Below are 22,976 nucleotides of genomic sequence, written 5' to 3' on the forward strand. Positions count from 1 at the left end.
AGCTGTTCCTGCTAGGAAATACCAGCCTTCACTTGCTGCTGTCAAATTCTGCTCCGCACTTCACTACAGCTCACCCAGAGCAACTGCTGGGCAAACACACAGCAAGGTTAATGCAAGGCAGTGACTGCTCATGGATTGGCTGTGGTCAGACAGGGAATTCTTCCATTCCAAAATGTACCTATGGATGACTTTTTTTTAGACCTTATTCAGCCTGTGCATTGCCTTACAAATTCATTTTGCATTCCTGATGGAACACCAGTTTGAAGCTGCTGCAACTGGGCAGTGGTGTGCTGCTGCTTGGATTTTTTGGCTCTGTATAGCTCTGAACAAGCATATAGCTAAAAAAGGGAATTTAAGTGGGGTTATCCAGAAATGTTTCCCAATATTTGCTTTCAATCTGTAATTTCCATAACTGTGTCCCCATTTTTCCATGCCCAAGTAGGTCAGGCAAAAGGCAGGTGTTGAAAATTCCTCCCCTTGCTCCAGCTAGTGCAGGAAACCTGGAGGCTACGAACGGGCTGAGGATTCCCTTGACCTGATCTTCACACAGGGTGAGAGTCCTAACTCAGGACTGCCTCAGCCAGCACAGGGCACGAAAAATAACTCATTTGGAAACCCAACACTTCCAGGTTTTAGCTCTTAACTTATTCTCTGAGGAGTCAGTGCTGCAGAAGGAGGCACTCCCCGAAGCAGGGCTGCTCTCCAGGCACGCGGGCGCGCACGAGGCTACGGGAGTGCGTGGGCAACGCACGCCCTGTCATCCCAGGACACGTCTGCAGGGGAAAGTGAGGGGTGTTTCAGGTCTACCACTATGAGTGTGAGTCAGTGGGAATAAATTACAGCATGCTACACCCTCTGAAGGCTCTAATCCAGCCATGAGGTGTCCTCAGAAGAGGGTAAAACCTACTGTGATCTCTCGGATCAGAGCGTTCACACCAGGGTTTAACCCTGCCAGATGCCAGCTTCTGCCAATCTCTTATAAAATCCCTGGCCATCCCCACCGAGGGAGGCTTCTTGTCCTTCCTTGCTGCCCTGTGGTCTAGAAACATGGGATCTTAGGGCCTTTTTGCCATTTTCCTTGCTAAACCCATCATCCAGTAGCTCTTGTGTGGATGCAGCATGTTAGAGCTGATTTGGCTTCTGGTGTCTGAACCTGCCCACGTTGCTCTGCCCTGGAAAAGACCTTCTTAACCTTGAGGGATGCCAGGATTTTTTTTTTAATAGTTTTCCCAGTTGTCTGATTATCCCTTACTCTTTTTTTCTTTTTTTTTAAATATTCCCGTCTCTGACTTTTGGCTCTTGTGTGATGCTGGGTTTTAAGGAGCAGGAAAGACCAAAGGTTGAATTCCTTTCACTCTGCTCCTTCTCCCCAGAATCCAAGCTGCTGGGAAAGCACACCAGAGAATTCTGGTGGTCCTGTCAGACACTGTGGGACCCAAAGCCCCCTCCACTGAGCTGCAGTGGAGGCAGAATGTCCCTGCAGAGGACCTGGAGAAATGAAAAGCCTTTTGCTCCAAGTTAATTATTTATAAACTCTGTTGGCTGAGTATGCAACCTCTCTCAGCCAGCTCTGTCCTCTCAGCATTTGTGCAAAGGCTGGGAAAACACATTAAAGATGGGACAAGTGTACTTTTCTCTGGGTGAAGGTGAGGGAGAGTAGTATCCTAAGAAATGTCCTTCAAATCTCCTACACCTGAGTGTTAGTTCACCTCATGCCTTTCATGCATTTATCCTTATGAAACTGTGCAGAGGGAAGAGGTGATATTGTCATTCAGCCTTCTGTGTGGGTGTACTTAAAATTGCACAGACATGCTCACTCCAGTGACTCCAGCTCACTTTCCTGCTTAACTTTAATGAAGGGACTTTCATAAACATCGAGGATCTGGGATATGGCAAATAATAATTTTTTTTTTAAATTAGCAACTGAAGTTATTGGCTGCTCTGTAGCTTTGCATGTCTCCCCCTGCACAAGGTAACATTTTAATCTCTGTAATTACACGGTAGGCAGCCAGCACAGGGTGCAGGGTCAGTACAGGGCACTGCAGGGTAATGATGTGGCCATTTTTGCCTGGTAAATTACAGAGTTATCTTGGGACTGAGGAAAGGAGAAGGGCAGCAACTGCTTGACTAATTGCTAGTTTAAAGTTTAATTACCCCAGGGCTGACATGCTGCCTCTGTGCTGAAAGAACAGGTCCAGAGCCTGCACATGGCTCACCCCACCGGGGCACAGGAGTGCCAGGGGAGCAGCATCAGCCCCAGAGTGCCAGCAGCAGCCCAGCCTCTGCTGTGCATCCTCCTGGATGGATGGACACATTTGGGGAGGTGAGGGTAGGAGCTCTGCTGTGGAAAACCCCCATTTCTCTCTCTTACCTATCCCCTAATCTCCCTAGGCAAAGAAATTTTCCATCCTCCTGTGAGAGTTGCTCCAGAAAGATGGTCCTGCCACTGCCCAATGCTGCTGTCCTCAGGCAGCACCTCCCTGCATTAAAGAGAATCCTTTCCTTAAAGAAATCTTTGCATTCAATTCTCTCCCTAGAGCCATGACAGTCAGATTTCATTTAGCACCAAGGGGGGAGTGATGAAATGACTTTGGTCTGCATCTGCCATCCAGCCAAGGTCAAGCCACTCCGAAGCCCCAGCACACTTGGAGATACCCTGCAGATAATCTTGCTGGCTCAAGAGAGAAAACTCCACAAGAGAAGCACAGCAGAAGACTTTGGTGGTTTTTTTTATCTAGAAGGTGGATGATAAAAAGAGTGTACAGATCAGTAACTATAAATATAGTGCTTTACAAAACTGTGAGATAAAGAAAACCCCCACCAATTAGGGTAACTCACCATGTTTGCCAGAATGTAGTGGTACCCATTCCCATTTTTTTCAAGTGAGATGATCTGCAAGATAAAAAACAAGAATAATTAGCAGAGATCAACTAAGGAAGAAGAATGTCAGTTATCTGCCCTTTCTCACTCTTATTTTTCCTTGCTGAGACTATTCAGCTGGAGCAGAAAGACACAGCAAAAGAAAAGTTCCCAATCTTATTAGAGGATGGCCGGAGCTTTCACACGTGATACCTGAGCAGCAAATCTGAAATTAGACAGGACAAGATCCCAGGAACATTGTACAGGCAGGGAGAGAAAACAACCAAACCAACCTGCTTCCTACAGGCTTGGGGAGAGAAAAAAAAAGCCTTAAAAAGATTTGTATTTCAGATACCAAAGGAACAAACGGGGAATTGGAATCCATGTGTCCAGTGAATGCAGCTGAAACTTTAGGCAAAACTAGAGAGCAATTCTGCACATCCTGCAAGCTCCAGCCCCTGCTGCAAGCACCTCTCTGGGAGAGATGGCTGGAAGTTTAGGTTATGGGTAAGATTTTGTGCACCAGTGGAGTTTCAAACTGCATCTCCAGAATGAAGCTGTTTGGGTAAGCCACAGAGGACTCCCCTGCATGTTCATTGAGATAATTTATAGATTCATGTGCATGGTGGCCCAATACACGTGCTTTGCCACTTACTCTTTTGTCCCTGACATAGCAGAGTCAGGTTTTTATTTTCTTTTATCAACACAATTGCTTACCAATCTGTAACAGCTGATTTTTTCTATGTTAGCTGGAAAAGTTTCCCTTTCTTTTTCCTTTTCTACCTGTTGCAGATTTGCCTGTGACTGGGGGGAACAGAGGCACTCATCAGATGGCCTGTGTATTTTTCTCCCTTGATTAAAAAGAGCAGAGAAAGAATACACTTAAAAGTCTCTATTATTCTTGCTGACTCCATTTTTTTCATTGAAATTCCTCTCTATTGATTTCCAGCAGCACTGTTAAATTCCTACTAGTTTACTAGAGTCAGATACCATCTGCATTTGAGCCACTCTACAAAGAGAAAGAAGAAAGTGGGAAAAAAATGCCCAGATGCCCTCAAAGCCTGTACAAACACAAGATTTGCCAGTTTCTGAGAGAACTCTGCTGTTTCCATTAGGTTTCTTGGCTGGCAAGACTACCTCTTGCTTCCATTGTCATATGAATTGATTCTGAATTGCTGCCTGCACTGCCAACAGGCACAGGCAAAATCTGCACAAGCTGCAGTGAGGACAGAAAGATCCTCACAGACAGAATGATCCCAAAACCACTGCTGTGTCAGACTCAAGCAGAAATCAGTCTACCCAGGACTTGTCTCTGGTGCCGGGCTGGCAGCAGGTACTTGAGAAGTGTCAGATGAGGGCAGACACTGATCCTCCCCATGGGACAGCACTCCCAGATTATCATGAGCAGTCATTTAGGGATTTCCAAATGGATAATAAATGAGCTGACAGTTGCTCTGTGCAACTGGTTCATCTGCCTTAGCCCTTCTCTGATGAAGTGCTCTTGTACGCATAATAAAACTCATCTGGTTCTCAGCATTAACGTGGGGGTGGCAATTAACTCCAATGAAGGCTTCATTTAGAAGCATTTCCTTACACAGCTAATGCCAGCTCCACCAGATTCCCTGCACAGGATCCCTCAGTGTGGCTTCTGCTGAGGTGCCTGGAGCTCTCAGAAAAATCCTCTGTCTACCTAAAGCTATGAAGATATACACCTCATTATGGGTGGTTTTCTGAGTATCTTCCACTGCCTGATCTAAGAAGCAAAACCAGACCAAACTTGTCCCTTTCCATCCATCAGCTGAGACTGACCTTTGCAGTAAGTCCCAGACCTTGCAGGAGGAAGGAGAATCTCTGGTGCACTGGGATGTCTAAGAATTATGATCCAATTCCCCTTTTCTCCAGTGTCAACAATAGCTGGCATTGGCTCCTTCAGCCCCAGCTCTCCTTTGTTATTTTATGAGGTGTCAGAGCCGATGAACCGGAGAGCGCTGCCATCCAGCTCTCCCTGAGCTGTTAATCTTACAGTCCATCCACCTGAATTATGAAGCTCGTTTCCTGTGTTTTACACAGTTATTTGTGATCTTAATTTATTTTAAAATGCTTGCTCAGACCTAATGTGTCCGGACAGCAGTAGCAAGCTGAGGTTATAATAGCATTTATCACTCCTCCTGACTGTGGTGAGAGGCTGTGCTGGGCTGCATGCTGATTGCTCACTTGGGCCACCTAGGTTTCATTACCCACTTCTTAATGGGTGAGTTTGACATCTATTAGAGAGAAATCCTCTCAGAGTGAAACACTGGCAGAGGAGAAATTCCAGTTACTCATTTTAATGAGAGACAAGGAAGAAACAATAGAGGGCTTTGATGGAACACAACCCACCGAGTACTTATCCCATTAAGGCTACACAGCACAACCCCAAGGCAACCTGCCCTGATCCAAGGCCTGGCTCACAAATGACAGGTATCTCGGCAAAGACAAATCAAACCCTTGAGACACGACACAGAGGAATCTCCCAGAGAGAAACCAGGTCATTTTTAACAGAGAGCACTGGCTCCTCCACAGCTGAGGGCTGTCTTGCTGGAGTCACTGGTGTTATTTGTGTTTTGTGTATGGAGGAAAAATGAAAAGCAGCAGTGTGGGTGTGAGAGGCACAGGAGCTGGACAGCCATCCCCAGCTCTCCTGCTCACCACGGAGCACAAATCACAAATCCGCTGCCACTGAGAGACAGAGATAGGCTTGTCAGGGAAGAAGATAAATGAATTGAAATGTCCTCGAGAGGCTGAGGGAGGTTTTGGAATACCTCAGACAGTCAGAGGGACAGGGCAAACAGCACAGTGACATTCCCACAGAGGCTGCTGGTGTGGTGAGCTGAGAGACCAGCCAGCAGCCCAAGTTAGAGCCCAAGTTACAGTCCCAGCTGAATTTCACATGATAATGAGATGAACACTATCTTTGAATCACTCCAGTATCTGTATACTGTGAAAAACCTGGCATCACTTTCTCACAGTGGGACAACTACCTCTGCTCTCAGAAATCCTGGTGGAATTGGAACAAAAATGTTAAAAAGGATGAAAATGGACTGCACACATCTGAAAAAGTTGTTCACAGCCCCATCCTTCACTGGAGTGTTACCTCCCAGGCACAGATGTCTGCTGGAATTGCTCTGTAATTTTTGTAGTAAAACACAGCTTTGTACATCTTCTCCCTGGGAACTGATATTTTTTATAGCATTGCAAAATAAATAATCACAGTATCTGGATTTTTGGTGCCCTTACAAATAGCTTTTCCTATATCTAGGTTTAACACTTGCTCCAGTTATGTGAAGAACTTTGAAAGAAAGCCTTATTTTCCTGCTCATATCAAGAAGACTAGGTAATACTTTACTATACAACTTAACATTCTTTTTGACAAACCAGGCTTAAAAGCCTGACACTATTAATGCTAAAAATTTGATATACTCTAAAGAAAAGTCAAATTCACTGCCTAGGTCTTGTCCAAAATGTTGTTCAGCTGCAGTAGTTCCATAGCCAGGGAGAAGATTTTACCCTCTGGAATAATCTGTTTTCTCTTTCATGAATGTGACCTTTGCTTTGAGGTTACAACCTGCTCTCTTCTTTGTTATTCCACATAACAAGGAGCACCCAGAGACATCCAGCAAGGATGGATTGTGCTCATCACTGAGCTGTGCATCTGGTGAAAGTCAGTCCCTGTCCCCTACAGGGAGCAGCTAAGTGTGAGACAGAGATGATAGGTACCTTAGATAGGGAGACCTGTGAAGCACAAGGTAAGAGTGAGCTGATTATGATGAGTAAAGCAGTGGAAATTGCCCTTTCCAAATCCTTACAGTGGTGGAAGGGTTGTAGGTGTGAGAGGGAAGGGTCTTGTGGCTGAAGTGTGGACTCAGCCCGCCCCTGGCTTGTATTTGTCTTGTCTCCACAGAAATCCATATCCAGGACAGATGTACCATAATCCTGCTGGCACAGGTGCGAGAATTTGGTGCAGCACATGGAGGCTGGAGGACCAGGAATCTGGCAGTGCCAATCCACACCTCCACCTTAACTCAAAACCTGGAGAAAGACTCAGCAGAATCAGGAGGTGCCACATCTTGTGCACGCTGCATGGAGGAATAAGCACAAAGCAAACTCACCGGGGAGCAAAGGGGTGTCAAGGGCTCAGCAAAGGAGTCAGACAGGGAGGGAGGATGGAGCAGTGGAGCTCACTCAGCACGAATTCATGAGAGCTTGCACTGTTCCTGCAGCTTTACTGTTTCCCCAGTAACCCAACAGAGAAATGCCCGTGAGCCCAGAAGCTGCAAGGCACACACCCCAGTTCCAATGAGAGCCTCAAGGAGACAAGGATCAGGCAAGAATGGGGAGAACTTCTCCAGGGAGAAACAACTCTTTTCTGCATGCAAGACCCCTTCCAGAAGGCCCACACCAGCACAACCTTGTTAAGGATGATGTTCAGCCTCTCAGACTCGCAGTCCACCACCACCAGCCTTTCCTTCTTCTTCTCCAGCTCCTGGAAGAGCACCCGGTATCCCTCCTCTGTTGTGGTCAGGATGTTGACAGCTGTCACCTGCCAGTTCTTCTCAGCTGCAGTGTCCAGCACTTTCTGCAGGACTGACAACCCTAGGGTGGGAAGAGAAGGGGGAGAGCCAGGTTTTAGTTGTGCAATGGCATCTTTCCATCCTCCTGGCAGCCTGTGTAGCTGCCTCAATCCAGGCTGAAGACAGAGTCATGAGAGTGCAGTGGAACTGCAGAGAGCAGCTAAGAGTCTAGATCTGGCCCAACCCCATCTGGGCTAGAATTAATGACTCCTGCTTTTTCTGGCCTGGAACAGACGATTCCAGGTCTGATTTTCCTTTGTAATTGGCAGAGCAGTCTCACTGATCAGGTCCTGCTGTGGGATTCAGATAAGAACTCTAATCCCCATCTTCCTGTTCCCCAAATAACTTGATTTCTCTCAGCCATAGTTTCCTTTTCATCTTTGATCTGCTTAGGCTGTGTGCTCCTAGGGTTAGGGACACCCTCATCAATCACAGCACACTGTCACACTCAGCTTGCTTCTCTCTCAGCAGCATCTCATCAGGAGACCATTACTTTTAGAAAGATGTTGCTTAAATTACATGCACAGCTTTCTAGAGAAGATGCACATAGCAATTCTCTGCAATCATGCTGGACAACCCTAAACAGCCCTGTGCTTTTGGAATATTCTGTGTGCCCATGCCTCATGACAATAGAAAGCAGGTGGGATGCTTTCATAGTTTCTCCTTGTCTCTAAAGCCCATCCTGTCCCTTCAGGGGATAATTAAAACTTTCAGGACAGAGATGTGAATCACCTTACCTCTGCCCTATCCTCCACAAATCTGCTTTGCTTGCAGCCTCCAAGCCTGGAGCTTTAAAGGCATTTGAGAGCTGGGAAAACTGAATCATGTAGCAATGAGCTCTCTAGCCCTTTTTTGGTTTGTGGTTTAGAAAGTTAGGTAACATCTTCCATTACCCCACACAGGGTTTTTGTTCTTTTACCTGGAAAACTGACATGCACCAACATGGGGAATTTGGAATTTTCCAAGCTCCAGAAGCACACATCTCATACCTGGCTGCGGGCTTAGAAGAGATCTGAGCAAGTGTCTCTTCTTGTTTCTAAACTCAGGACTCAGTGCCTTTGAGTTTGACAGCCCAGTTCAATATGGGACCTATTGAATAGAAACAATTTCTCCGTTTTGAATTCCAAACCATTTGCACATCGAGTATTTCCCTTGGGCTTGGATCTGACCCCATGAACACACACACACACCCTGGGCCAGGCTGATCCTTGTTTTAGATCAATGCTCACCTTCAGCAGAAAGTGAAATTTAGAAGAAAAACAAACAGGGCAGGCATAGGCTGACCCAGACCCACAACTTTTGTAGGTAAAGACTCCTTGTAGACCACTGTCTTTAACTGCCTGGTAACCCCTCCCAGAGAGCTGCGACTCACCCCGGTCAGCGTCGTAAATGTACACAAACTTCTGCCAGCTGTAGTGCTCGATGACGCTGATGAGGGCATCCTGCAGCTCGGGGCGCAGCTGGAGCACGAACTGGTTGGAGGTTTCCACAGGGAAGCTCGGGGTTATGAAGCAGACGTGGAGGGCCCCGCAGAAAGACGTGAGCATGTTGACGGTCCTCCTCTCATAAAAGCCAAAGATGGCATAGACGCCCTTGGAGAACTGTGAGCAGACTGCAGGAGCAGAGGGGAAGGTGGTGAGGGCAGAAAATAGAGGAGGTTTCTCAGCAATGTCAGCAAAATAAAACTTTTCCCCGAGATAAGCTGCAAGGTCTCTCTGGACTGGGTAATTTTCCCCCAGGTGGGTGGGTGAAGGCAACCTGTGAAGAACAGGGCTTGTGGCCATGGAGTGCCCTGCCCTTCATCTCCACAGACCTGCTTTACTTTTGATAGGAAGAAATGACTGAAAATAATGAAATTGGTGTCCCTAGGGCTCTGCTGAAGATTTTGCTGCTCTGGAGTAAAATGAGTTATCTGAACATGGGAACCCCTTGGCAGAAAGAGGCTACTGAACCTTGGATACATTCAGGGAGCAGAAGGAAAGCCTTTGCACAGCACTACAGCCCTTTGTGGCCAACAGCTCCAGAGGGAAGCCATAGTTTTGACCTCAGCAGCTGAGGAAACCACTCTGAGAGAGCATTTCAGCAAAGGTTCACCAAAGTACAACACAGCCACAGCACAGCTCCAGGGGGATCTGTCCTGGGGCATGAGCTGCTGGATCTGAGTCAGAGCCTCTGACACTGGGAGTGTGTTGGTACTTGGGAACACAATTTTTTGGCAATTTCTGGTTTCCTCACAAAGCCATGGAGGCAGGCTGTGAGCCCATGGAGGTATCAGCAGTGTCTGGGGAGGGCTCCACCAGGAGGGCTCGCTGGGCTCCCTGGCAGGTGTCTGTCTGTCCTGTCAGCCCCTGTGCTGTGCAGGGAGGGCTCCCTGGGGTTGGAGCCCTTCTCTGCAGAGCACTTAATGAGCTCGTGGGAGCTGCTGGGAAAATGCCTGAGGATCTCAGCGAGACAGAGAGAGTTCACACTTTGGGTTGTAAAACTTGGCCCCTGAGACAGTCAGACTCTTTCAATATCACCCCTGTTTATGGCACATCCCAAGTTACCATCAATAAATCTCCGAGCTGGAGGTGGTGGCAGTGACAGCACTTTTCCTGTGTCAGAACTCTTGGCACCAGTGTTTCCTCCTCTTGTCACTCTGACTCTGAAGACCTTTGGCTGTGACATTTATACTGACTCAACACTTCACACATCACTCGCCCGCTCTCCCAGCGCGAGTGCGGCTGAGGAGTTGGATGTGACATTCTGGGGTCCCCTGGCAAGTGCTCTGCACTGCTCGGGAATCCCCTGACCTGATTTCTGCTGCTGACTGCCAGTACCCAACCTTCTGCACGTGTGGCTGGAGACAGCCTCCTAAGCATGAGCTTCTTGCACCTTTAGCTGGGATCCATGCGCGCTCTGTCCCTCCAGCAGGGACACAAAGTCAATTCTGGCTGGCTCAGAGCCATGCTGGAAAAGATTGTCATGTTCCTCACTTCGCTACTGCCAGCACCAAACATTCAGAGAGAAGAGCAAGAAATCCTGCTTCCCACTGTGCAAAGCAAGTCCCTGCTCCTGTCTCACCCCTGAAACAAAGCAGCCAGGCTTCGTGGTGGTGCTGAGAGCTGGGAATGGAATCTCACAAGACTGAAGAAATTTTTTCTTTTGTCTTGGATCTGAGCCCAGGTTTTGGGCATCCCAGTCCTGCAGTTTGTTCGCAGAGTTGCTCATCCTCTTTTCACTGATTAGCACCTGTGATCTCAGCATTTTCCTCCCACAAGGGAATTTGCCATTCTGCAGGGCAGGGACGCCTCAGAAAGCCCGAACTGAGACGGAAATAACCCCCTCTTCTCTTTATTTTCACAGCAGTGCCTCTCTTTGCAATCAGCAATTGTGTCTGTATCAGCTGGAGTCACTGCCCTCATCATGAGACTGACACATTCAGGAAGAAAAGCAGCAGATCCAGATGGAAATAGTCTGAGCAGCATTTCCATGTGACTGGAGCAGTGGGTCTAATGAGGGGTGCGAGGTACCATATGTGAGAGATCAGAAGGTGATCTCCAGAGACACGGGCTTCAGCCTCACTGAATGATTAAAGAGACATTTTCGGGACAGCTGAACAATCCAGTACAATTAATAATCCAGACAATAAACTTGGCTGGCTTGGTTTGTTTTGTTTTTGTCAAGGCATGTCTTCCTCAGATTTCTTCTCTGTTCAAAAGGAATCTATCATATTTTATTTTTTTCTTTAACTTTGTGGCTCAGTCACGCTCAGGCATCCCTCCTACACTGTTCTGAGACATCATCAGTGCCAGCATTTGAAACAGATTGTACCAATGACAACTGGGAAAGTGAACACTTTTTATCATTAGTAAGTTTGGAAAGAACCCTCACTTGCTTTGTACTTGCAGGATAAGAGAGGCCATGGACAAGGCAGATAATTTGAAAAAAAAAAAAAAAAGCTTGCCAAGAGTTATCTCCTAAAGAAAAACAAAGAAACTCTTGTGTCAGTAAATCTGGAAAAATGAAGAGTGAGAGCTGTAGCCACCTTTCTAGGACTGAACTTGGCATAATGTAAAAGCAGTGGCTGCAAAATTATGTAAATCTCAGGGCTATTTTAAATTACAGATGCTCCAAATGAATTTACACAGCAAAGCTAAAAAGAAATTACTTGCTTGTTATTTAATACACTAAGAGCTTGCTGGAACTTCTTTACATTTCCTTTAATCATTTTATGAAGCAAATTTGTTAATTATTCTGTTCTCATTTGATTGCTGTGCAACTTCCTAATAATCTACTACTAAGAATTGTAAACCTTAAGTAGAGGAAGCAAATATTTTAAGTTCTCTTTGTTTTTTGTAATGATGAGCAGTCACTAGCCTCTGACTGATGGATTTCTAAAAAGATTAAGAAACATAAAAGGGATGAAGATTGTGCTGGAATGCAAGATCCAAGAAGTTGAGCTCTTCTGGTCAATTGGCTGGTGACAGCATCACCCTTTCCAAGCCTTGTGCTGCTCTCTCTGAGCAGCTGGCTGGCCCCAGCCCAGCTTTTCCTGCAGAGAAGAGCTGCAGTCAGCCTGGAGACCAGCTCCAGCAGCTGAATTTGGACAGTTCCACCTCAAGCTCCTTCCTGCAGGCAGGAATCTGGGTGAAATCCAACAGCATAAATGTTTGCCTATCCCAGGATGTGAGCACAAGTGAGGAGGGCTTGCTTGGATGCAAATGCAGACATCTGTGGTTGTTTGCATGTGCTGTTGGTGGCCTCTGGGCTGCAGGGTGGGAAAGGACAGAGAACTTCAGTTCTGGGCTATACCTGACCTTGTATCTTACATTGAATTTGTAATTTATTACAGAAGAATTTCCCTCTAAAGTAGCCCTTGGAAAATATAGTCCATAATTATTGATAACCCTGGCAACTACTGCTGTGCTCTCCCTGGTCACTCTTGTTTAATTGATCAGTTTGGGATTTGTGGCTGAGGCATTCCCAGTGTGTGCTGCACCAGGCCCCATGGTGCATATCCCTCCTTCTCCGGGCACAGGATTTCTCCCTGAGATCTCCAGTGCTGTTCAGCAAGGAAAATTAGGTAAAAGCAGAGGCATTAACAAGATTGTCCCCTGGTTATGCTGAAGAGATGATCCAGTGACAACCAGCTGCTCTCTCACCTGCGGCAGCCAGGTGAGGTGAGAGCTCATCTGCCTGCCCTAAAAACTTTTCTGCAGAGTGCCTGTGGCAGCCAGGTGAGGTGAGAGCTCATCTGCCTGCCCTAAAAACTTTTCTAACTTACAGAAAAAGTCCAAATAGATTGTAAATTAGTTAAAGAGTGACTGACGTGGTAGAACAAGCAGGGAGGCTGCCCCTCTCCCCCTGTGGAATGGTAGCCATCAGGGACCCGATGTGTCCTTGAATTCAGATGAGGAAAAAGGCATCTGTGATTCATTCACTTGGAATCCACAGACTCCAGGATTTCTAATCTTTGCAGTGTTTCTCAAAAGCTCTCTTTTCATATGGAAATATTCAAGGTAAAGAATGTACATCAGAGAGAAACACTCATTTTACTGAAAGCACACACAGTAGAGGACACTTATTTGGGAGCTGAAAGAGGCAGCTCTGGCCACCTTTGCAGATGCTTCTGAGAAAGAGAAAAATACATCAGTAAATACATCAACACTCACAACTTTAAATTGCACATTTTCTCTGTGGGAGAGGAAAGCAAAAGAGTTTTGAGTCTGTAAAAATTCGTGCTAGAATTTTTATTTGAGCTGCAGCTCTTAACCAGAGGGATCAGATGAACAAGATTGATTTCTGCATTCGGACAGTCAGAGGTATTTTACAAGTGGGTGTTTGACCTGTTCCACGTTGTTGAGGGTGAAAGGCAGATGTCAGATAATCTCTTTCAGGTTTTGGTGAAAGAAGATAACCCAAAAAGTTTCTCTCAGAAACCATCACCACAAAAGGGCTGAAATAGTCTTAGGATTTGAGGCAGGAGGAAGGGCAAACGGCTGCACAGAAGGATGGAAATGAGGATTTGGTCTCCAGCAGTGAAAACTGTGCATTCTGCTGAGAATCTGCAAACAAGACTGCAAAAAGGGAACTGCTCTCCAGAGACACAGCTGGGGAGGAAGCCTGGTAGGAGAACCTGGCAACTGCTCATCTGCCATCTCCTTTAGAAGCAGAATTTTCACCATTTCACTGAGTTTAAGACTAGAAAGGGACATTAGATCATTTCTACTGACTTGTTGTATCTCATGGACTATTAAGTTTCACCCAGCTACCCCTGGAGGGAGCCAATAATATGGCTTAGTTTACTCTTAGGAGATTCAGCTGCTGCATGTGCCTCTGTCAGAGAACAGAAGTAGCAGAGACAGTGCTAATACCCAAAGCCACAAGAGCGGTAAAAAACCTGATTAAATGAAATATCCCCAGATGTTCCTCACAAATGACTCATGTTCTCACTTGCAAAAGGGGATAGGCAGCCCAGATGTTCCCTGCCAGATCTCAGAGGCCTTCCTGACCCTGGAGAATGTCATGGCATCTAGGAGGGAATACACTGCATCTTCTCCAGGAAAGCTGTTCCTATGATACTGAGCTGCGCATGTGACCAAATTATTCCCCACAGCCCAAACAAAAAAAAAAAAAAAAAAAAAAAAAAGAGAAAATATAAATTCCAAAATAAGAAGAAATCTTTGAAATCACTCAACACAGCACACACCAAAATGAAAAAGTGCCTTTTAAAAATTGCAAGGTAAGTGTGGCCAGACTTTTAGGGTAATAAAGCGGTGATCTCAGCAATGTCAGTTATCCTCTGCAAGCTATTAAAGATGAACCCTGCAATGCCTGCAGCCCCAGTACCATCCTCTTGTGCCCGAACCTCCTGGGACACAGAACCAACACCCTCACTCGCAGCAGAACATACTCATTGACAACAGTGGTGTCAAGAAGCAGCTCCCACATGCTTCCCTTTGCTCACTTGGAGTGTGCTTGTGCACATGTGGGAACGAGGAGGGAGGATATGCATGCATAATTAATTCTCAGCATGCCCTGCCTGGAGGCGACCCTCGCACGGAGATGGAGAACCTGACATCAGGTTGGCAAAGCTGGTGGGGTTCCAAGGAAAGAGCTCTGGTGTCTGCTGCAATTAGGCTCAGCTCAGCTTTCCTCCCAAATGTTTGTCCTCACAGCTCTCCTCTGTGGCGTAGGTGCCAGAGCGCGTCTCTTCAGCACATCCCAACGACAGCATGTTCCCACAGATTTCTGCAGCAGGGGAAAGCCAAACAGATTCTACACTCCCCCATTGTTCCACTCGTGTGTTTAGCTGACAGCAGATATGTCCCACATATTTGATCAACTGCAAATCAGGCTGATGTGCTATCACAAGAGATCCATGTTTTTCCTTCAAATATATAAAAGGTACAGAACAGTGCTCCCTTCCATCATTTCCCTGCACTGCTGCTCTAATGATCCTGGAAGCTGGAAAGTAGTGCTGGTTTTTACATAAAGATCTGCTTTCCTTCCCTCATATTTAAACAATAATCTGTGACTGAAGAGCTGTTCATAAATGCATCCATTGATAGCTTCAATTTTTTCAGTGAAGTTTGCCAGCCTAACTGGCTAATAAGTCTTAGTTTGCCTGGCTGACACATGATAAGTTTCCTTTGAAATCAAATTGGATTTGGTGTTCTTCTTTCTCACGTCACTGAGTTTTAGGAAACAGAAATAGTGTTGTGGTTTGGTCACCAAAATTTCACAACATGGACTCATTTATTTAAGTGAACTTTTGAAGTAAAATCATGGTGGTGGAAGATACAGTCAATCGGAGTTTACTTTAATCTCTCTAAGGGACCACTTGAAGGTCCTTGCTCTTCCACTTTGTACTCCACATCTCAAAACCTCTTTTTATTTTTCTACTAGAGTCTTTGAATGCAGTTCTTATCCAGTGTGACTACAAAACAGAAAAAAAAAAATTCAAATGTCAAAGGTTTTAATGAGGTCACTGAACTTGTTGAAATAAGGAAAGAAGGAAAATTATGATATTTGTGTCAAGATTCTACTTGCTTGCTTTGTTTGTTTTTAAAAGTGTTTTTACTTTGGGGTTGCTAATACTTTGTTGAGTCACATATAACCAAGAATTAAATATATTGAAGGGTTTACAGTCAACACAAACTATTTCTGAGCACTTTTAATAGGAATTAGATGCAAATCCCTATGTGGAAGACACTGAGATTAGAAGCATCTTTAAGAGGGTCTCATTTCTTCTGTGGATAGAATTAGATTATTATTCTAATAGGGACAGTTTGGTTAATGAGAATCCTGTGGTTAACAGATCAGATTATGTGTAAGGAGAAATGGGTCCACTGCCATTTCTGTGTCAGGTTTGTTATTTAATCATGGTTTGGATCTTTGCTTGTGAGGCAGCTGCTTTTCTCTGAGCCCATCTGCTCCAGTCCCTTTGGTCAGAGGCTGACGTTTGCAGACCCAAAGACAGACCCCTTTCTGAGCTGGAAGCACTGATGCCATGCTCTTAAACTGTGTAAGGCTCTTGTTGTCTACTGCCTTCATCTCCCCAGTGCCCCATACCAGAGCCACAGCTTTTCCACAGCACTCTCTGCTTTCATAACTTCAAATCAGAAAAGATGTGCAGGAGAGCTCTGGTGCCTGGAAAAAACTCAGAATTTTTCAGCTCTAATAAAAGATCTGACCTTTCCACCTCGTCTCATTGTTTAAATGGGAGTGTTTTCCTCCACGCCAGTCTGGCTCCTTTCTGGGGACAGCTAACAAACTGAGATACAGTCTGAGAGACTTTTGCAGGACATTTTGTCTTTGAAAATCTTAAAATCATTGAATGGTTTGGCTTGGAAGGGACCTTAAAGATGTGCCAGAACTGTCTGACACTTCCATCAGGTCTGCTGGGCAGTCTGGATTTTTGCTGTGTCCAGAAAGAACCCAGCAGAAAATGCTGCTGTGCTGGGCTCCCTTGGAGCAGCAGGAGCTCTGCAAAAGCAGCTGAACTCTCTTAGCCCACACCCCTCATCTCCATCTCCCCTGTAGCCACTCTAGAGGGAAGGAGTGATCCCTCACAGGGCCCCCAGCTGCAGATGGTTGTTCCCATGGGACCCACGGACTCAGGAAGACCAGAGATCCCTGCTCTCATCTAACCTTCCACAATGAAATTGAGAACTCATAATTTGTCCTCATTGAACTCTCTGTGTCTGAAGCAGAGACATAAATATTAAAGCAAGATTACTACAAATGGAAAAGCGACGGCAACGTTGTAAAAGGAGATGAGGAATGAGGGTTGAACCAATTTTCCTTCTGCTTTTTTATTAGATGGCCTTTTGTATTATATTGGTCCTTCTGAAGACAGTGGTGTATGGTTTCCTGTACAAGGGAAACTAAGTACAGGATCATGGTGTGGATTCTGCTGGGAAACATGATCAGCAACAGAGGGAAAGAACAGAGCACCAAACCCCCAGCATGTCAATAGAGTACACAGCACACCTCTCACATTTAATTCTGGGCTGTAAGTGCTGAATTATTAAAACAGTAAAAAGGGGAGTGAGGAGTGGGAGGAGGGGAAGATAAGCAGTGTCAGAAAGCAAATGTGTCACATAGAGAAGGTCTTGCTGCAGATGAAGTACACTTCATCTTCAATAGCTTCTTTTCTTTCCCTAATACATTATATTGGTTCATAGACATTAAAGCCTCAGACATCAGTGCAAGCCTCAGGTTCTGGTGAGGATTTTGTAAGGGCCTGTCTTGAAACAGTCTGCAGAACTTTATACTTACCGAGGACAAAGATCCTTCAAAGAGAACCTCTCACACACAGGACAGGGCATCATGTCCTTGGGGCCTTGAAGTGTCAAGAGGTACCTAAACCCACCAGCTGACACATTATTTATAAACCTTCACATTTTCTATCCACTTTCAGGGCTACATCACAGGTATCTGCTGAGTTAGCAAAGCAGATGCTCCAAAACCTACATGTGCTATTGCTGGCCCAAAAGTGCCACCTCCTCTGCAGTCTCTGGAGCCATTAGTTTTCTGGGAAGAGGAGAGAAAGGCACAAACCCAACAAACTACTAAGCACACAACAGTTAAGCCCTAGGGCACAACCCTTTGTGCTACCTGGTTGCACATTGTGCTCACCTGAGGTCTGTGAAAGCACCAATGGTTTTGAAACATATTTAACATCTCAGCAAGGGCTGAGTTTGGTGCAGAATCACAAGATCCTTTGACATCTGAGAGTGCTGTTTTTTGTGGCCTTAAGTGCCTCCCGTGGTGGCTCTTTGCTATAGTCATGTCTTGTAGGGTTTTTATTTTCCCTTTTCACATAAATGTTCCTTTCCATTGTGCTCATAGCTTTGTTCAGAGCTACTTAATGTCAGGGGGAATATTACCATTCCTTCCCTCTCATTAGAACAGCTTTAATCCTGTCTGCACTGCGAGGGCAATAAATGATAAGACTTACAACATTTTGATTTCTGCAATGCCTCAGAGCACCAGGTTTTGTGGAAAATCCCAAACAAACAAGTTTAAGCTCGAGATCTTTTAAACTCAGTGGGAGACTGTGTTGTCTGGGGAGCAGGGAGGCAGAAGTGTGACAGATGGTGAGATCTGGACCTATGGTTTGCAGTTTTATGGTCTCTAGTGGAACTTCTGTGCGAGTTGCTCGCCGTGGGTGGTGGAACAAACAGTTTACATGAAGTGCATCCAGTCAGGGTGCCCAGATGGAGCTTCTGCAAAGGGGAGATACTTAAACCAGGGCTGCAAGCAGCTCCAGAGGCCACTTCCCTCTCGTGGGAGGTGAAGACATCCATCCCTCTGAGTGATGTGGATGGTGGGGGATGCAGGAACCAGGAGAACACTTCTCTGCCCCTCTGCTCCCACAAACCTGTGGGTAGATGTGGAGCCCCTTGGGAATGTGACACAAAATACCAAATATCAGCCTGGCTACCTGGCAAGACTTTCAGCACAAATAAAGTGGAATTTGAGATTTTTTCTAAAAAATCTTAGGTGAAATTTGTGCCTTTTTATCAGCATGACAGAGGGGACTTTTACAGCTACAGGCTTCTCCTGAACCTGCACTTGGACCCACAAAAATCATCTCCCAAACTCACAGGACTGAGGAAAGGACCAAGATGTGGGAGAAGCTGCAAAGCACATCACTAGTTATATAAAATGCCCTTAGATACACATCTTTTGCCTAAAAGACCTTTGAGCAACCAAATCTCTTTAATATTAGTGACAGGAGGTATCAAATACAAAGCAAAACTTCAGGAAAGGCTTTTCAACTGGATGTTTTACTTGCAGAGCTTGATATGTCGCAGTAATTATTTATGCTAATGAAAGATAAAAAATCATCAACTCTATACAGAGGCCAGAGAAGACACCAGGAGCCTCTCAGTTATCCTGCTGTAGGACTGAGAAAATAACCTGGAAAATGGGATATGTGGCTTAGGGAGAAGAATGTTAGAATGTTAGAATGCATCCTTAACATTAGGAAAACACTGAGATCCCTTCCTGACGTGCCTACTTACAAGCAAACACCTTCCCTACTGATTTCTATTCTGGGAGAATTTTTAGGCTGCTGGAGAAATAGACTCTCTAGTGAGCTGCAGAGAGCAAGAGAGATCATGTAAAACACTCTGCATAAATGCAAATTGCAGGGAGGCCAAGCAGAGCACAGGAAGGGGAGTTGCTGCTAACCTGGGGGTTGTTCATCATTGCAGAGCAGTGACACTGCACTCTCAGATGCAGGTTCTGCCTCAAGCAGTCACTCAGTGCAAACCAAAGCTGATGACAGGATTTAGGCAGCTGGTGAGAAAACCCCACTGCTTCCCAGCAGAAACTTTACCTGTAAAATATTATTTAGACAGAAAAGCAGCAGCAGGCTGGGGTTTGCTAATTTGTACCACTTCTCACAAGCATCAGAGACTCTTTCACCAGGTGATGCTCAACATTTCTGTTGACATTACAGAGAAATGCCTCTAGTGAAATCCATTTGTTCAGGAAACCAGGATCACTTGCCAGCCAGGGGCAGGCAGGTCTTGCACACAGAGGCACCAGGAGCACCAGCTTTTCATGGAGTGGAAACATTCCTTGGATTTAACAAATGTTGTGCAAGACGGCTGAGCCATGGAAAGCTTCACACTTCAGGTCTTGCTTCCCACAAGGAAAACTGGGAAACAACACCATGTACTGGACTCTAACTGCACAGCTAAAGTGAACACATGGATGGCTAAAGGTGTAATTAACGTAATTAAGGCACCATTTATTCCAGAAGCCTCTGGGGGAAAGGCAGGTGGAACTTCCAGCTACAGGAGAAGGTTGGCAGGGCAGAGGCTGCTGCCACTGGTGGGAAGAACCCAAATAAAAACTTTGTGTGGAAGAACAGGCAAGAAGAAACGTCCCTGGGACAGGTTTTTTTTTCTCTTGGTGTTCACAGGAAGCCTGAGGTGCAATATAAAACCTGTGATTTTACACCTCTGGGACTGTCCTACCTAACCTGTGAGGGCTGTGATTTTCTTCTCTCTGTACTGCAACCCACTTTCAGTGCTGAATGTGGCAGAGAGGAGTGTGCAGCGTAGCCTTCACTTCCAGCTCCTGACCCTCCTGCTGGAGTAAAGATTCATTTCCCTGTGAGAGAAATTCTTTCTGGCTGCCTGTATTTAACATGGCAGTGAACATCTGCAGTCGGATTTCCAAAGAGTTTGTTGGGATCATTCCTCTGCACTGCTAGTCCTGACAGTAGAGCAATGTCAGCTGAGAGCCTTGGTGGCATTTCCAAAACAAGCTTGAATTACTGAGTTGACTGCTGTGTCTGTTTAAAGAAGAGACGTTGGGATGATCTTTAGGTGATTTGGGTGTGTAAGGAAGCCACGTGATGCATACAACCACTGAAAATTAGACTTTTGCTAATGTATACTGAAAGCTTTTCTCCTGTGGCAATTTTACCCGTGCACTCCTGAGGAAAGATGTTTTTCTGGCATTGTCTGAGGAGCAATGGAAGAACTGGGGGGTCATGTGCAGGTTTGGTTGTGTTTTGGTTGTTGTCCATGTGCACCTTGCCCTACCCTGATGGTGCAGCTGTAAATCCATGGCTATAATCCACTTGCATCCTCCTGCACTCTTCTTTCTTGAACCTCTCATGTAAAGAGAGTTGAGAAAATCATCAGCTTTCTGCCTGGTTAGAAATATTAGTCTGTGCAGTATAAATAAGACAGCTAAGAAAAATTTTATTTCAGTGTAGGAAAGTTGTCTACATTATCGTTTCCCTGGTAACTACATTGAGACCAACATAATTACACTGGGTCTAACTATGGTCTAGTTTTGTCAGGTGGGAAACACATCATGTTTCCTGCAGGAGGCTGCAGGGATACAGGACCTGATTTGTGGGTGCACTCAGCTGTGACTCACTTGTAAAGTGTGTTTGCTTCATGTCTACTTGAGCACAGGTCACCAGGGTCCTCCTCAGAATGAAACCAAAAGGAATTTGTGATAAAAGACCCTTGAGAAACTTTTCTTGACATCCTTATTGGAAAAATCCTTCAAAGGAAATGGATGGGAAATAACAAAAACCCGAGGAGTTGTGAAAGCTGGATGGGAGAGAGGAACGGGGGAAAGGAGATGCGAGCTTGAGGTTCACTGACGGGAGAACAGCCACTTAAATTTCAAAATCAATTGGAGCTTTGAAAGGGAAAAATAAGGATGAAAGAGAGTGTGAAGGGGGGCTGAGTGCAGGTGCACTCAGGGATTCAAGGGTGAGGTGCCTTTTTCTGGCAGGTGGGGGAGGAAAATGGTCATCAACACCTGGGTCACTCTTTTTCCTCTCTCTGAATGGAAAAAGTAACATTAATGCTGACAAGTTTTATCTAAGATGGGTTTTTCCAAACCTCACTACCCGAAGCCTGGCAGTCTGTCCTCCATTAAGGATTTTAACCTCATTTCACAGCTGGACAGACTGAGGCAGCCACCTGTGCAAAGACACAGAACCATTTTGGGGTGGCACCCACGTGCCCTCACATGGACGCCTCTTTGTCAGACAATGAAGAGCAGGCCCATTGCAGCATTTCTCCAGGAGGATGCTCACATTTCACCAGTGAAAAGCCCTTCCCCAGTGGGTGGTGCCTGCTCCACGGGGCACTCCCTGTCCCCATTCACTCCTCTCAGCCATCTTTTGGGAGGAGGGAACGTGCTGACAGCAGAGCAGGCAGCTCTGCAGTGCTGGGATTCTCCTGCCTGAGCGCACACAGACTTGGCTTCTCACCCCAGGCTCGGGGATTTTGTGGCCAGCTGTTGAGTGGGCACTTTGCAGCAGAACTCATGTCCTGGCTTTAGCACTAAAACCATTGCAATTCCTCTCACAGCTCAGCCTCAGCCCCTGCTGATTCACACTGGGCTGGAGGGAAGAAGGACAACATGACCTCTGGCCTGATAGACTGGAGACCTTCCCAGAACAAAGCCATGCCCCCTCCAATGCCTTTTGTTTGGCTCTCTCTGTGTGATTTCATGGTTTATTAGCTTTTAAAAAGCACAAGGCCTATCTAATGGCTTGACTTTCAGCATGGCACTGGGTGCCCAGCTGGTAGCTTTTGAGTTTCTGCCAGGCATTGGTTTCTGGGCCAAGAAAATCCCTTCCTGTGGGGCAGGGATGGTCTGGACCAGCAGCTCTGTGGACCTCAATTCAAGTTTATCCCATCTCCAGTCCTCAGTGGAACAAAGGGGAGTTATTTTTCCCATTGGCTCTGCCAGGTGGGTGCAACATGGACTGTGGGTCTCAGTTAAATGAAAATGTAGGAGGAGAAGTTGATCACCTTTGCCACAAAACTTGTCCTATTCCTGCATCATACTGGCATACTTTTTGTTGCAAAACAGAGCATCTTTAAGGAAAATATAAAGACCCAATTTTATGGACAATCTATATTTTAGGAGCATGCTTCTAAATGAAATTTTCTTCAGTGCTTATACAGACTCTTCATTTCTGGTTGGAAGCCTCCCACTTTATTTTCTAGGCGTGAGATCTTATATTTGTTTAGCACCTAACACCGAGGGGAATCTCAAATTGTAACTACTCAGTTTTTAGCCTTCTCCCTTAAAAAAAAAAAAAAAAAACCATTCTTGAAAGATACAAAGCCACTGGCCAGGCTTTTGATGATCTTTCACTAAACAGAAAGCAAACATTCAAATGGTCCATTGGACAAGCAAAGAATCAATTTGTTTGAAGAAAAGTTACCAGAGACACCCCAGTTATTTTAGTTCATTTTACCATAAAAGCTTTGGTAGGCTTTACTTTTAGCATCTCTGAGACAAAACTAATGCCAATGGAACAGATCCAATAAAGACAGGCAACAAAGCTAGCTGAAATTTCTCATCACCTTCTTTTCCCCTTCAAATGAAAACTGAGGCTTGATAAAAGCAGGAAGTTGCTGGTTTTGACAAAACAGCCTGATTTTCCCAGGGAAAAACAAAAGGGGAAAAAGTTTTACTGTTAAGTCAGAGCATTAAAGGATAAATTCTGGGATGCAATTA

At 45.6% G+C, this 22,976-nt stretch overlaps 1 protein-coding gene across 4 annotated transcripts in view; it reads right to left on the reverse strand.

Annotated features, from left to right (window-relative positions):
- GRIA1 (glutamate ionotropic receptor AMPA type subunit 1) overlaps positions 1 to 22,976 on the reverse strand; it is a 118,564-nt gene that overhangs the window by 51,954 nt on the left and 43,634 nt on the right. For 3 of the 4 annotated variants that reach the window (XM_041397530.1, XM_041397532.1, XM_041397531.1), the window contains exons 3-5: positions 8,842 to 9,081; positions 7,307 to 7,491; positions 2,839 to 2,892 (exon numbers count right to left, since the gene is read on the reverse strand). In XM_041397530.1, coding sequence (XP_041253464.1) covers positions 2,839 to 2,892; positions 7,307 to 7,491; positions 8,842 to 9,081 — 479 coding nt within the window. The remainder of the gene's footprint in view (positions 1 to 2,838; positions 2,893 to 7,306; positions 7,492 to 8,841; positions 9,082 to 22,976) is intronic. The other variant, XM_041397533.1, reaches the window with a different exon arrangement.

The sequence above is a fragment of the Onychostruthus taczanowskii genome, unplaced genomic scaffold, assembly GCF_017590055.1.
Source record: "Onychostruthus taczanowskii isolate IOZ18803 unplaced genomic scaffold, ASM1759005v1 scaffold14, whole genome shotgun sequence".
Classification (NCBI taxonomy): Eukaryota; Metazoa; Chordata; class Aves; order Passeriformes; family Passeridae; genus Onychostruthus; species Onychostruthus taczanowskii.